The following is a 16,583-nucleotide window of genomic DNA, read 5'->3' on the forward strand; positions in this document are numbered from 1 at the left end:
AGTCTGTTACATGTGTTATTTTGGGAGAAGTACATGAAGAAAACACTGCCTTATAAATTTGTAACTGGAAATAGGAGGAGCACTTTGGTAGCCTTTCAGATACTGTGACACTCCTCTTTGATGCCACCCCAAAACTCAGCAAGTGGTCATTTCTAAGATCAGCTGCAATATGGAATCTGAAACCACATCGGTAAAATTTGTACTCTGTTCCATTAAACTCCATTCTCTGGCAAAAATATCTTGTACTTGGAATGGATCTTATATCTATGTATGCTTTTTAAAAAATTTGGTCATTTGGAAAATACTGGTTGACAGAGTTATGCAGATATTCCGAACGCTGACGCATTATACAATATCAAAAAGTCACATTCATATCAAAATATCACCACCAACTTAGTTCACTTTTGACAAAATGGCTGTCAACACCACAGCCACAGCTGTCCTCTCAAGCACCAGGTGTTCCATGAAAAAGTGGGTAAAAGTCAGCTCACCATGAAAACAACCATACAAGGGCTTTTCCTTAGGACCACTACTCCGATGTGCAGCAAAGGTGCTTTATGCCTACTTTCCACTCAAGGTGGAGATTTTCAAAGAGAGATAATACCTTTCACTGTTTCACTAAAGACACTCCTAGGTACTATAAGTGTGTGGAGGTAAGGAGACCAGGGCTAACAGCAGAACGGGAGCCACTCCCGTGACCTGTCCTGAGGCACCAGCAGCTTTCCCATCACAGCGTTCACACCAACAGTGCACGTGTCAGCGCAGTGAAGAAAGCAAACAGTATCCTGGAATTACCATGGAAACGGTCTCCACCTCATGGACCCTCTGAAATGGAGCTGCAGACCACACTCTGAGAACCACTGCTAGTGCACTGTTATTCACTTTGCTTTTTCCATTTCACAATGTACCTTGGAAACCGCCCTACCTCACCACACAGAGAGCTTCCTGACTCTCTCTGGAAGGTGTTCCACTGTCACAGATGGATCAGAATAAATCTGTCCCTTACTGGTGGGCACTGGGCTTATTGCTCATCCGTTGCTATTATAACAACTAACCACTTTGTATACATACGATTTTATACACAGGCAAGGAATATATATCTTAGAATAAGTTACCAGAAGCTGACTGATGGGTCAAAGGATATATGCATTACTGATTTTCACAGGTATTGCCAAATACTCTTCCTAGAAGTTTTCTTAATTTACATCGCACAAGACGGTGAGGATCCTTTTCCATTCACTGAGCTATTCCTTTGGTGGGTCCTTTTAATCTAAAATCTTGTCTCCTCCAATTTTGGAAAAAAAATTCATAATTATTTCCTGGAAATTTTCTTCCTCGCTATTATAGTTTTCTTTCTAGAATGCCTAAACTAATTAATCCTTGAAGATTATTATTAATTCACACTTTCCATCTTCTTGATTTGATTATCTATTTCAAATATTTCCTCAACTCTGTCTTCCAACATTTACTTTTGTTTAGTTCAGTTATTCTGTTTTGTAATGTCCAAGAGGTCTTTTTTACTTCGCTTGTTTTCAGTAGCATTTCGTTCTTATTTACAGATGCAGTCTCTAACCTAGCTCTGAGGTACTAGTTCTTCACGTAAGTTTTCCTCTCTTTGCACTCATGCACTTTCCTCCAGATGCAGCTTTCCTGCTGTCAGCCGTCCGCCTCCGTCTGGCCACCCCGCCTGAGCTATGACTCTGGCTGCCCTGTTTTGCCTGAGCCCCGCCTGCTCACACACTTACCCTGCCCGGTGGCGACAGCAGGCACCCCTCCGTTGTTCTCTTTCTCACCTCCAGAAACGCATCGGAAGCGGTCACCCACTCAATACTTATTCTCGTTTTACTTGTCTTTGTGGGCTTATACCTTTGTCATTCCTTTTCTACTTGAGTGGGGTTTTAGGATGTGGGAGAAATAAATAATATGTACATAGTCTGCTAAAACTGGTGAGATTTCATTTTTTAACAAGTTCTTCCTCAATTCTTAAAAATAATTATACTTGTGGACAAATATATATATATATATATATATATATCATACTATATTAATTACCCAGCCAAGCTTAAATATCATTTAAATAGATCCATTACAAAAAAATTTATTATTATTCAATTTTGTACATCTCCATTATACACATACGTAAGAGTCTAAGTCGACCATGGAAATTAACAGATGTTTCAATCACAACAACAACAATTTTAAAAGAAAGGAAGAAGAATTGGGAAAGGAAGCAACTGCTAGCTTACCTTGGAGAGCCATGCAGATTTGTGCCAGAGCTGGCAGTGGAGGTGAGGTTCTGCTCTATGCGCTGGTAGTTCCTTATCTGAGTAGGGACGGGAATGGGGGTGGCTGCGCTGTGAGGGGACACAGTGGGCTGACACTGCCTGCAGACATCATTCATTGAAAAAGGAAAGAAATACAAGTGAGACCGCTTTCCTTTCATCTGACGCATTGGTGGTATTTAGAGGAAATTCTATAAGAAGCCAAATGATCACTTCTGAATGTGAATAAGAAATGATCATCTTGAAAATATACATAAAGCCAAAAAAACCACACTTGTCCTTTACAGAAGTCTACTGGTCTGCACATGCACACTGAGGAGGAAGGCTTGTAAGAAGAAGGGGACAGAGGCCCCTCTGCAACAACAGGAAGAGCCACAGGCCACAAAACGCAGCTTCATCTGCTCACCCTCTGCTCTTCACTCCTCATGCAAGAGGAAAAATACTTCTAGGAAAATATGCTGGGTACAAGAACAGGAAGTTCAAGAGTAGAGATGACTGGAATGTTTACAAAGTTATGAGTGCAGTAAGCATTCCCAAGGAACTTGGACTTTGATGCAGACTGAAAATACACTGTGTGACTCTCCCTATACACTGTGTGACTCTCCCTGCACATAACCCATCTGAGGTCCACATTTTGTAGTGTAGCTGGTTTCTTTCCTTGCTTTTCATAAATTCAGAAACAGCATGTCCTTAGATGACTTTCAATTCAATTTACAACATACCTTAAAACATCAGGGACAGTACTGGGCCTTAAGAAAGATGAGTTATTTCCTTCTTTTGCCCTTCTGTAATTCTAAAAAAACCACAATCTCTCCCATTTTTGCCCAATTACAACCTTACAGAGATAAAGAGATTATATATTTAGTTACCCAAACAAACAATATGATTATCTTCTAAAGTGTCACTTTAGAACTTTTGGAACCATTACTTCATATTTAAATAAAAAGAAAATCTAGGGACTTCCTGGGTGGTCCAGCGGTTAAGACTCTATGCTCCCAATGCAGGGGGCCTGGACTGGATCCCTGGTCAGGGAACTAGATCCCCCATGTCTCAACTAAGACCCAGCACAGCATGCATGCACGAATGAATAAACAAATAAATATTTTAAAAAAAAAGAATCTAAGAGACAAAAGTACCCCCAAATTATAAATCTAGATATTAATGGGTACACTAAATAAAGATGTAATCAGGGACATCAGTAACATAAAGGTGGGGGGCAGTATACTCTTATACTCTATACGAGTAGAGTTTTTATATGTGATTGAAGTTATCAGTTTCAAATAGATTGTTATAACTTTAAATTATTTTATATAATCTCAATGGTAACCTCAAAGAATATACCTACAGAATATACACAATAGGAAATGAGAAGAGAATCAAAGCATATCAGTACTGAAAGAAACAACAAGATACAAAGGTAGTAAGAGAGGAAATGAGGGACAAAAGAGCCACAAGACATACAGAAAAGTAACAAAATGGCAGTAATAAATCTTTCCCTGTTAGGCTGGAAGTGAAAGGATGGAAAGAGATATTCCATGCAAATGGTACCCAAAGGAGAGCACGGGTGGCTACATTAACATCAGACAAAATAGACTTTCAGTCAGATGCTGTTATAAGAAACAAAAAAAGGACATTATATAATGATAAAAGGGTCAATTACCCAGGAAGACATACGAATTATATATATTCATGCACCAAACATCAGCACTACCACATATATGAGGCACATACATAACAGACTTGAAGGGAGAAAAGACAATTCTACAAAAATAATCACAGGCTGAACCCACACCCTCAATCATGGATAGAACAACCAGATGGAAGACCAATAAAGAAACAACCGCCTGAACAGTGCCACAGACAACAGGACCTAACAGACGCTGCAGAACACTCCCCCCACTGACAGAACACATTTTTCTCTGATGCACTGGAAACATTCTCCAGGATGTACCACATGGTAGGCCACAAAACATATCTTAACAAATTTAAATCATACAAAGTATCTTTTCCAATCAGTCACACAGGATAGAAACTAGAAATCAACAGCAGAAGGAAAACTAGAAAATCCACAAATACATGGAAACTAAGCAACACAACTCTTAAACAACCTATGGGTCAAAGAAGAAATCTCGGAAAAAATCAGCAAATAACCTGAGAAAAAGAAAAATGAAAACACAATGTACCAAAACTTATGGGATACAGTCAAAGTAGTGCTAAGATGAAGTCTGTATCTCATGTTCGAAAAGATCTCAAATCAGCAACCTAACTCTATCCCCCAAGGAACTAGAAAAAGAAGACAACTAAACTCAAAGTTAGCAGAAGGAAGGAAATAACAGGTAGATGGCAGAACATATACAGATTATGCATCTTGATTTATTCAGAACTCTTTTTCTAAGATTCTGGTTGTCTTCCACTTGAGGGAAGGAAATAATAAAGATTAGAGGAGAGGTAAAGAAAACTGAGAAAATGGAAAAACAATAGAAAAAAATCAAGGAAACTAAGAGTTGGTTTATTTTTTTAAAATAAAATCAATGAAATTGATTTTATCAAAATCAATGAAATTGACAGACCCTTAGCAAGATTAACTAAGGATAAAAGAGAAAAGACTCAAAATCAGAAAGGAAAGAAGGGACATAAAAATGCCACAGAAATAAAAAGGATTTTAAGAGAATACTATGAACAATTGCTTACCAGCAAACTGATAACCTAGAAGATACAGAAAAAATCCTACAAATACACAAACTACCAAGACTGGATCATGAAGAAAGAAGATGTGAACAGACCCATTACTAGTAATGAGACTGAATCAGTAACTGAAAACCTCCCAACAAAGACAAGTCTAGGACCAGATGGCTTCACTGGTGAATTCTATCGAACAGTTAAAGACTTAACACAAACACCCAAACTCTTCCAAAAATTTGAAGAGGAGGGAACACTCCCCAACTCATTCCATGAGTTCAGCATTACCCTAGTACCAAAGCCAGACACAGACACTACAAGAAAACTAGAGAATATCCCTGATGAAATTTGATGTGAAAATCCTCAACAAAATACTAGCAAACCAAATTCAACAGCACCTTAAAAGGATCAAACACCATGACCAAATGGGATTTACAGTATACCACCATTAACAGAACAAGGACAAAAATCACATGATCATCGCAATTGAGGCAGAAAGAGCATTTGTCAAAATCCAACACCCTTTCATGATAAAACCACTAAATAAAATAGGAACAGAAGGAAATTACCTCAATATAATAAAGGTCATATATGAAAAGCCCACAGCTAACAGCATACTCAATGGTGAAAGACAGAAAGCCTTTCTTCTACGATCAGTAATGAGACAAGAATGGCCACTCTCAATACTTCTATTCAACGTAGAATTCCCAGCCAGAGCAATTAGGCAAGAAAAAGAAATTAAAGACTTTCAAACTGAGGAAGAAGTAAAATTATCTCTGTTCACAGATAACATGACCTTAAATGTAGAAAACTCTAAAGATTTCACATGTAAAAAAACCCCAAAACATATTAGAGCTAGCAAACTCAGCAAAGGTGCAGGATACAAAATCAACACCCACAAATCAGCTGTATTTCCATTTACTAAAAATGAACAATCCCAAAAGGAAATTAAGAAAACAATCTCACCAACAATAGTATCAAAAAGAATAAAATACTGAGGAGTAAGTCTAACCAAGGAGACAAAAGACTTGTATGCTGAAAACTACAAAACACTGCTAAAAGAAATTAAAGAAGACATCTCATTTCCATATACTGGATGACTTAGTATTTAAGATGTCAATAGTACTACCCAAAGTGTTTTATATGGATCAGTGCAATCCCTATCAAAATCCCAATGGCGGGGAGGGGGAAGGGTAAGCTGTGACAAAGTGAGAGAGTGGCATGGACATATATACACTACCAAATGTAAAATAGATAGCTAGTGGGAAGCAGCCGCATAGCACAGGGAGATCAGCTCGGTAGTTTGTGACCACCTAGAGGAGTGGGATGGGGAGGGTGGGAGGGAAGGAGACACAAGAGGGAAGAGATATGGGAACATAGGTATATGTATAACTGATTCACTATGTTATAAAGCAGAAACTAACACACCATTGTAAAGCAATTATACTCCAATAAAGATGTTAAAAAAAAATCCCAATGGCAATTTTTGCATAAATAGAAAAATAAAAAAATCTATCCTAGAATTCATGTGGAATCTGCAAGGACCCTGAATAGTCAAAATAATCTTGGAAAAGAAGAATAAAATTAGAGGTCTCATACTTCTTCTTTTTATTTATTTATTTATTTTTTTTGCTGCACCACATGGCTTGTGGGATCTTAGTTCCCCAACCAGGGACTGAACCCAGGCCCACAGCAGTGAAAGCACTGAGTCCTAACCATTGGACCGCCAGGGAATTCCCGGAGGTCTCATACTTTTTTATTTAAAAACATATTTCAGGACTTCTCTGGTGGCGCGGTTGTTAAGAATCTGCCTGTCAATGCAGGGGACACGGGTTCGAGCCCTGGTCCAGGGAGATCCCACATGCTGCAGAGCAACTAAACTCGTGCACCACAACTACTGAGCCTGCACTCTAGAGCTCATGCTCCACAACAAGAGAGGCTACCACAATGAGAAGCCCATGCACTGCAACAAAGAGTAGCCCCTGCTTGCCACAACTAGAGGAAGCCCGCACGCAGCAAGGAAGACCCAACACAGCCAAAAATAAATAAATTTTTTAAAAAACATATTACAAAGCTACAGTAATCAAAACAGTGTGGCACTGGCATAAAGACAGATCTATAGACCAGTAGAGCAGAACAGAGAGCCCAGAAACAAACACTTGCATACGTGGACACATGATTTATGACAAGGGTGCCACCACCACTCAATGGAGAAAGGACAGTCTCTTCAGCAAATGGTGCTGGGAAAACTAGACATCCACATGCAAAAAATGAAACTGGACCCTTATCTTATGCCGTATACAAAAATCAACTAAAAATAGATTAAAGATCTAAATATAACAATATAATATATAACCATATAAAAGTATACGGAGGGACTTCCCTGGTGGCACAGTGGTTAAGAATCCGCCTGCAAATGCAGGGTACATGGGTTCAAGCCCTGGTCTGGGAAGATCCCACATGCCGCGGAGCAACTAAGCCCGTGCGCCACAACTACTGAGCCTGTGTTCTAGAGCCCGCGAGCCGCAACTACTAAGCCCACGTGCCACGACTACTGAAGCCTGTGCGCCTAGAGCCCGTGCTCTGGAACAAGAGAAGCCAGCACAATGAGAAGCCCCCGCTCGACACAACTAAAGAAAGCCGGTGTGCAGCAATGAAGACCCAACACAGCCCAAAATAAATACATAAATAAATAAATGTATATTTAAAAAAATAAGTATATGGAGATCTGTTCCACAACATTGTGGATATACTTAATGCTATTATTGAACTCAAACTGAAAAATGGTTAAGATGGCAGATTTTATGTCTTTTAACACAATTTAAAAAGTTTTTAAAGAATAGATTGTGAAACAAAGTAAATTTTACATCAAGAACACAGAGTTCTATAATTTACTCACACACACAAAAAATATGAAAAAATGTTTAGTGAAATATATGCAAACATACCCTCCACACACCAAGAACTCATTAGAAGCACGTCTGCCAGCAGTGCCCATCAGCATATCATCTAAAGGGAAAAGAGAAAAATACAGTCAGTTCTGCTATACCACCTGTTTAAAAAATGTATATATATTGTTCCAACATGACTATTAGGAAACAATCTGATCACAGTACGAATTTACCATTTGCTTATGTTGTGATTTTGCCCATGAGTAACAACAGGTGAGCACGGAACACTGCACCCAGCTGAATTCACAGGCTGCCAACATCAGGTCTTTTCAGGGTAAGTGTATTGCAGTGTATACATATTTCTTCACCTTTTACCATGTGCAAAACCTGTGCTGTTTTTATCATGTTCCTTTTCATGTGCCATGGACAAAGGTTTTGAGTGTTGTGCTCCTAATCCTAATTTGCCCATAAACTCTGTGGTTTTTACTGAACTACTTTGCAGGGTGTGGTGACTTTTAGGAACATGTGTGTCACGTTCTAGTACAGCTGCCTGTATCCGACGTCTAATTCACTCTAATGCTGGAGCACCCACACTCCTGCATGACACTCTCCTGTGTCTTGCACGGGTAGCTGAACAAGATGTCATGAAACTGGGGCCTCTTGGACACAGATGCCACAGGCCATCTTCATGCTCAGATATCACTCGTCTAAGGGAATAGAGCACAGCTCAGAACACAGGGGCCTGTCGCCTCTACACCCACTAGATCATACTGCCCTGTGTGACCTTTACATCGCTGCAAAGGTATAATTCATATGTGTTGATGTGAAATAGCAGTGTTGACCAAATAATATAAATTTTTAAAAATAAAATAAACTATGGTAACCTCAAAATACTCAAAAAGGAAAAAAATAATCACAAATATCCTTTTGAATGGCCCTACATGGAACTGAGAAACACATTTACTTTGGTCACTACTCTCATGAAGCTTACATTCTAGTAGTGAAAGAAGGTAATAGTACCAGGCAGTGATAAGATGTATAAAAGGAAAATGAATCAGGGTAAGGGGATAAAGAGAGGGGCAAGAAAGGAGTCGATTTTAAAGACAACAGTTTCCTACGGAGGAAACGGGGCAGAGGGGACAGGGTTGGAAGCTGGAGTTCACTAAGAGTTCACCTCTTCATTTTGTAGCTTTGAGTTTGGAATCATACATCATTATGAAACAAAATTAAGTCAAAAGAAAAGAACAAGCCCTAGAAATCAAAAATAAAATGAAGTGATAGAACCTAATCATATATCAACTTGGTAGCATAACCACCAGAGGGGAATGAATACTTTCTTTCTTTTCTTTTTTAAGTTCTTTATTGAGGATTTTTTGTTTTTGTTTTTGTTTGGGTTGGGTCTCCGTTGCTGTGCGTGGGCTTTCTCTAGTTGCGGCGAGCGGGGGCTACTCTTCGTTGCGGTGCACAGGCTTCTCATTGTGGTGGCTTCTCCTGTCGTACAGCATGGGCTCTAGGTGCGTGGGCTTCAGTAGTTGTGGCGCACGGGCTTAGTTGCTCCGCGGCATGTGGGATCTTCCTTGACCAGGGATCGAACCAATGTCCCCTGCACTGGCAGGTGGGTTCTTAACCACTGCGCCACCAGGGAAGTCTGGGGATGCTTTCAAGTGACTTTAAACTCAGTAATTTAATTGCGGGGGGTGCGGGAAACACCCAACTCCAGGCCCCTGGAGTCCTCCTGTTCCACCTGAGGCGAGAGGAAGAATCTGAAACACCTGTGAAGTTCACAGCCCAGAGGCACAGGCTCAACGCAAGGCAGAGCCCCAATCACAGGACTCGCCCACTCCTCACCACCACATCACTAAAGGCCTATTGACAGCAGGTCCTTTCACCCGGTACATCATGTGCGCCTATCAAGAAAGAATTACAGGACTTCCCTGGTGGTGCAGTGGTTAAGAATCCGCCTGCCAACAATGCAGGGGACACGGGTTCGAGCCCTGGTCCGGGAAGATCCCACATGCCACGGAGCAACTAAGCCCGTATGCCACAACTACTGAGCCTGTGCTCTAGAGCTCACGAGCCACAACAACTGAGCCCAAGTGCTGCAACTACTGAAGCCCCCACGCCTAGGGCCCGTGCTCTGCAACAAGAGAAGCCACCACAATGAGGAGCCCGCGCACTGCAACGAAGAGTAGCCCCCAGTCGCCGCAACCAGAGAAAAGCTCACGTGCAGCAACGAAGACCCAACGCAGCCAAAAATAAAAAAAAAAATTTATTTTTTAAAAAAGAATCTTATTTCTTTAAACAACAAAAAAAGAAAGAATTACAAGGCATATCAAAAGGCAAAAAAAAAACAAACACTTTTTTTTTTTTTTTGGCGGTACGCGGGCCTCTCACTGTTGTGGCCCCTCCCGTTGCGGAGCACAGGCTCTGGACGCGCAGGCTCAGCGGCCATGGCTCACGGGCCCCGCCGCTCCGTGGCATGTGGGATCTTCCTGGACCGGGGCACAAACCTGTGTCCCCTGCATTGGCAGGCGGACTCTCAACCACTGCACCACCAGGGAAGCCCCCAAAAAAACACACTTCGAAGAGACAGAGAAAGCATCAGAACCAGACATGGTGGGGATGTTGGAATTATCAGACAGGGAATTTAAAACAAGTATGATTAATATGCTCAGGGCTCTAATGGGGAAAGCAGACAGCATGCAAGAACAGATGGGCAAGGTAAGCAGAGATGGAAATCCTAAGATCCAAAAAGAAATGCTGGGGATAAACACTGTAACATTAATGAAGAATGTCTTTGGTGTGCTTATTAGTAAACTGGACATGTTTGAGGACAGAATCTCTGAGCAAGAGTATTATTTCAAGAGAACCCTTGAAAACCCAAAAACAAAGAGAACAAAGACTTAAAAAAAAAAAAAAACCCAAAAAACAGAACAGAATATCCACAGTCTGTGGGACAACTATAAAAGGTGTAACATGTACATAATGGTGATTCCAGAAGGAGAATTAAGAGGAGCAACAGAAGGAAATACTTGAAACAATGACTAAGAATTTCCCCAAATTAATGTCAGACACCAAGCTACAGATCCAGGAAGCTCAGAAAACACCCAGCAGGGTAAATGCCCCAAACAACTACATGTCAGCATGTCATTTTCAAATTACAGAAAATCAAACATACAGAAAATATCCTGAAAGAAGCCAGAGGAAAGGAACACCATACCTACAGAGGAACAAAGATAAGAATTACATAGACTTCTCCTCAGAAACCATGCAAGCAGAAAGAGAGTGGAGGGAAATATTTAAGGTGTTGAGAGAAATAAACCACCAACTTAGAATTCTGTACCCTGCAAAATTATCCTCCAAAATGAAGGAGAAATAAAGACTCTCAGACAAATAAAAATTGAGGGGATTTGTTGCCAGTAGATCTGCCTTGCAAGAAGTTCTTTAGAGAGAAGGAAAATAATATGGATCAGAAAACTGAATCTACATAAAGAAAGGAAGAACACTGAAGAAGGAAGAAGTGAAGGTAAAATAAAAACTTTTATTTTTATTATTATTTTTTAATTGGAGTAAAATTGCTTTACAATGTTGTTAAGTTTCTGCTGTACAATGAAATGAATCAGCTATATGTAGACATATATCCCCTCCCTCTTGGACCTCCCTCCCACCCCGCCACATCCCACCCGTCTAGGTCATCACAGAGCACCGAGCTGATCTCCCTGTGCTATACAGCAGGTTCCCACTAGCTATCTATTTTACACGATAGTGTATTTATGTCAAACCTAAGCTCCCAATTTGTCCTAGCTTCCCCTTCCCCACCGTGTCCACATGTCCATCCTCTATGTCTACGTCTCTATTCCTGCCCTGGAACTAGGTTCATATGTATCATTTTTCTAGATTCCACATATATGCGTTAATATACGATATTTGTTTTTCTCTTTCTGGCTTAGTTCACTCTGTATGACAGACTCTAGGTCCATCCACATCTCTACAAATGACCCAATTTCATTCCTTTTTATGGCTGAGTAATATTGCACTGTATATACGTACCACATCTTCTTTATCCACTCACCTATCATTGGACATTTATGTTGTTTCCATGTCCTGGCTATTGTAAATAGTGCTACAATGAACACTGGGGTACATGTGTCCTTTTGAATTATGGTTTTCTCAGGGTACATGCCCAGTAGTAGGGTTGCTGGGTCATATGATAGTTCTATTTTTAGTTTTTTAAGGAACCTCCATACTGTTCTCCATAGTGGCTGTATCAATTTACATTCCCACCAGCAGTGCAAAAGGGTTCCCTTTTCTCCACACCCTCTCCAGCATTTATTGTTTGTAGATTTTTTGATGATGGCCATTCTGACTGGTGTGAGGTGATACCTCATTGTAGTTTTGATTTGCGTTTCTCTAATAATTAGTGATGGTGAGCATCTTTTCACGTGCCTCTTGGCCAACTGTATGTCTTCTTTGGTGAAATGTCTGTTTAGGTCTTCTGCCTGTATTTTAATTGGGTTGTTTGTTTTTTTGATATTGAGCTCCATGAGCTGTTTACAGGTAACAATTTGTTCAAAATAACAACAGCAACAATGCACTCAGTTATGTATGCTTCCCTATATATCTTATGTGTACATATACATACATACTTATGTAGCTTATATATAAGTGAAATTAATGACAGCAGTGATACAAGGGATGGGAGGAAGGAATTAGGATTATTTCGTTATTGATATTATAAGATACCCACACTATTTATGAATGGTATAGCATATTTGAAAGTGGGCTCGGATTAGTTACACATGTATATTGCAAATCTAGAGCAACCACTAAAAAAATTAAAAAGAGGTATAATTGATATGCTAAGACCGGAAAGAAAACAGAACCATAATAAATGCTCAATTAAAACCACAAAAGGTAGAAAAAGAGTGGAAGACAAATACAAGAACAAAGATCAAGGACAACAACAGAAAACAGTAATGAATATGGTAGATACTAATCCAGGTACAGCAATAATCACTTTTAACATCAGTGGTCTAAATGCACAATTAAAAGACAGAAATTTCAAAGAAGATACACAGATGGCCAACAGGCACATGAAAAGATGCTCAACATCGCTTATTATTAAAGAAACGCAAATCAAAACCGCAATGAGGTACACCACCTCACACCAGTCTGAACGGCTACCATCAAAAAGTCTACAAATAATAAATGCTGGAGAGGGTGTGGAGAAAAGGGAACCCTCCTACCCTGTTGGTGGGAATGTAAATTGGTGCAGCCACTATGGAGAACAGTATGGAGGTTCCTCAAAAAACTAAAAATAGAGATGCCATATGATCCAGCAATCCTACTCCTGGGGATATATCTGGAGAAAACTCTAATTCAAAAAGATAACATGCACCCGTATGTTCATAGCAGCACTATTCACAATGGCCAAGACATGGAAACAACCTAAAGGTCCATCAACAGATGAATGAATAAAGAAGATGTGGTACATATACACAATGGAAATTACTCATAAAAAAGAATGAAAAATGACATTTACAGCTTCATGGCTGGATCTAGAGATTATCATACTAAGTGAAGTAAGTCAGACAGAGAAAGACAAATACCATATATCACTTATATGCGGAATCTAAAAAAATGATACAAATGAACTTATGTACAAAACAGAAATAGACTCACAGACATAGAAAACAAACTTATGGTTAGCAAAGGGGATAAGGAGGGATAAATTAGGAGTTTGGGATTAACATATACACACTACTGGTATATAAAACAGATAACCAACAAGAACCTATACTGTATAGCACAGAGAACTATACTCAATATCTTGTAATAACCTATAACGGAAAATAATCTGAAAGAGAATACATATATACATATATGTATAACTGAATCACTTTGCTGTACACTTGAAAATAACACAACATTGTAAATTAACTATACTTCAATTTTTAAAAAAGTAGGAGAGGGGGAGGGGGAGCTGTACAGATGAGCCACGAGTCCCACCCACAATGCAGGAGCTGCAGTCCCCTTCAAAAAAAAAAAAAAAAACCAGTGGCTTCCAGGGGTTAGGTGGGGAGAAATAAGTAAGTAGACCACAGAGGATTTTTAAGGCAGTGAAACTGCTCTGTATAATAACAATGGTGGAAACAAGTCATTATACATTTGTCCAAACCACAGAATGTACACCACCAAGAGTGAACTCTAAAGTAAACTGTGGACGTTAGGTGATTATGATGTGTCAATGTCGGTTCATCGTTGGTGACAAATGTACCACTCTGGTGACTGATGATGACAATGGGGGAAGCTATGAAATAAGGGGTACATAAGGGTATATGGGAAATCTCTGTACCTTTCTCTCAATTTTGTTGTATAACCTAAAACCGCCCTAAAGAATTAAATCTTAGCGAGCTCCCTGATGGACTAGTGCTTAGGATTCCAAGCTTTCACTACCGTAGCCCAGGTTCAGTCCCTGGTTGGGGAAATGAGATCCCGCAAGCTGTGTGCCGTGACCAAAAAGGAAAAATTAAATCTTTTAAAAAACTATCTTGGGCTTCCCTCGTGGCGCAGTGGTTGGGAGTTTGCCTGCCGATGCAGGGGACACGGGTTCGTGCCCCGGTCCGGGAAGATCCCACGTGCCGCGGAGCGGCTGGGCCCGTGAGCCATGGCTGCTGAGCCTGCGCGTCCGGAGCCTGTGCTCCGCGGTGGGAGAGGCTACAGCAGTGAGAGCCCCACGTACCGCAAAACGAACAAACAAAAACTATCTTATACATATGATATACTTCACAATAACAAATTTTTACTAATTACATGGCAGGGTGTGGTCAACCATAACAAATGCTGTGGACACATCAAAAAGATGAGGACTGAGAAATGACCCCTGGGATTTGGCAGCATGAAAAGACCTCGACAGGAGCAGTTTTGGAAAAAAAGAAATGTTTTTAAGACAACATTTATACAACTACAAAAAAAACCAAAGGTAACTTGAATAAAACAAAAGGTGTGAATGTCCCTTACATAGAAAAGTATAAACATGCATCAAAACACACTAAAGAAATCTAAGTGGAGGAACAAACACACAAACATTCCTGAGTAGACAATTCTCTAGGTCCCTGAATAGGTCTTAGAGAATCAATACAATGCTGATCAAAATCCCCAGATGGTTTTTTGTAGGAGTTTCAAGTTGAAATTAAACTATATGGGGGAGGAAAGGGGGCTGAGAATAGCCTGGTGACTCCACAGAATTCTAGGAGGCTCCCCACCGTCACCTTCCACCCCATCTACGCACACACACTGCAACAAATCCTTTATATACGCCTGATATGACAAGTCTGGAACTGCATATCCGTGTAGAAAGGACAGAATATTCAATAACTAATGCTAGGGTAATTGATAGAGCCCTTATTCCACCTACACAAATTAATTCCAGGTAAAGTTAAATATGAAAAAAAACGATGGAAATCTTTAGAAGGCACCATGATAACATTGGGGCAGCATGACAGAGGTGTTAGTGGCTACAGCTTGCTTATACCAATGTTTTATAGAGTTGAAGTTGTACATATCTAGAGCATCCACCTGGAAGAAATTCTGGCACAAGGACATTTGTTATAACACATTTTGAACAGTAAAAAGATAGAAATGTTCCAAGTCATAATCAGTAGGGAAATAGATAAACTATGGTTTAGTTGTACTATAAATATCATATATTAAAATGAACTAGATACACACCTAGATACAGATCTAGATACACAGCAAAAATATGAAAAAGCAAACTACAGAAAACAATATTCTATATAACATTTACTTGAAACTAAAATCATAAAAATACTATATCTTCTTTATGGATACAGGGGCATATTAGAATTACAAATCAAGAGGAAGAATATATCTCTGGCAAGAGAAGAATGATGCAAGTACTCTGGCTATACCTACAGCATTTTATACCTTTAAAAAGACATCTAAAACAGGTATGTCAAAATGCTGACATAAATAAAATTAGCACGGTGGATGATTTGAGTATCTGCCGCGTAATTTTGTTAGAAATATTTCACAATTTAAAAAGTTTTAATTACCTTTTTAGTGAAATAAAACCACCACACAGGATGATTTTTAAAGGCAGCTGCCAGCTCTCAGCACACGATCAGGGCCCGCCACTTGCCTTATGTGCCGTGTGTGTTTCCCCTGCCCCAGCCAATCAGCCCCGAAGCATGTTTGGTCTAGGGCCACCGCCTTCACAACAGCCAGCGCAGGGGTGAATGTAAGCAGCTACTAAATACGTATTTGACAAACAACTAGAGACCTCTTGATACAAACGTCTCCAACTTTCTACATCTGCACACAGTCAACTGGGTACTATTCACTTGTTGAAAGTAATTGAATTTCCAAACCATGTTTCCCTCTTTTTTCATGGTTTTGTCTAACTTCTCTTTTTGTGGGCTTTCTGCTGCCCTTCACTGTTCCACAGAACCCTGACTGTATTCAGTCAGCTTGGATTCTGCTTCCTTTATACAAATTCTTCCTGTAAATTTATGAGGCTCATTCCTGAACTCAGGCCAGTAGCTCCTGAAGCACCATCCAGACTGTTTTTAAGACCCTTTGACTCTCAGGCTTTTTCCAGAAGAGGTCTTCCTTTAATTCCTTTCCTTAAATTTAATTTCTCTCATTATGTTGGCTTCTCTATTCCTTTCTGTTTGGATACAAACAGAATTTGAGATCATTTCCTACAAAG

General features: G+C 39.8%; 2 protein-coding genes across 5 annotated transcripts in view; one reads left to right on the plus strand and one right to left on the minus strand.

Moving 5' to 3' along the window:
• Window positions 1–16,583, plus strand: part of LOC137212250 (multidrug and toxin extrusion protein 2-like) — a 352,581-nt gene that overhangs the window by 185,524 nt on the left and 150,474 nt on the right. The window lies entirely within an intron of this gene.
• Window positions 1–16,583, minus strand: part of ULK2 (unc-51 like autophagy activating kinase 2) — a 66,328-nt gene that overhangs the window by 19,400 nt on the left and 30,345 nt on the right. For 3 of the 4 annotated variants that reach the window (XM_067715843.1, XM_067715845.1, XM_067715844.1), the window contains exons 14-15: window positions 7,910–7,970; window positions 2,247–2,384 (exon numbers count right to left, since the gene is read on the minus strand). In XM_067715843.1, coding sequence (XP_067571944.1) covers window positions 2,247–2,384; window positions 7,910–7,970 — 199 coding nt within the window. The remainder of the gene's footprint in view (window positions 1–2,246; window positions 2,385–7,909; window positions 7,971–16,583) is intronic. The other variant, XM_067715846.1, reaches the window with a different exon arrangement.

Source organism: Pseudorca crassidens, chromosome 19 (assembly GCF_039906515.1).
Source record: "Pseudorca crassidens isolate mPseCra1 chromosome 19, mPseCra1.hap1, whole genome shotgun sequence".
Lineage (NCBI taxonomy): Eukaryota > Metazoa > Chordata > Mammalia > Artiodactyla > Delphinidae > Pseudorca > Pseudorca crassidens.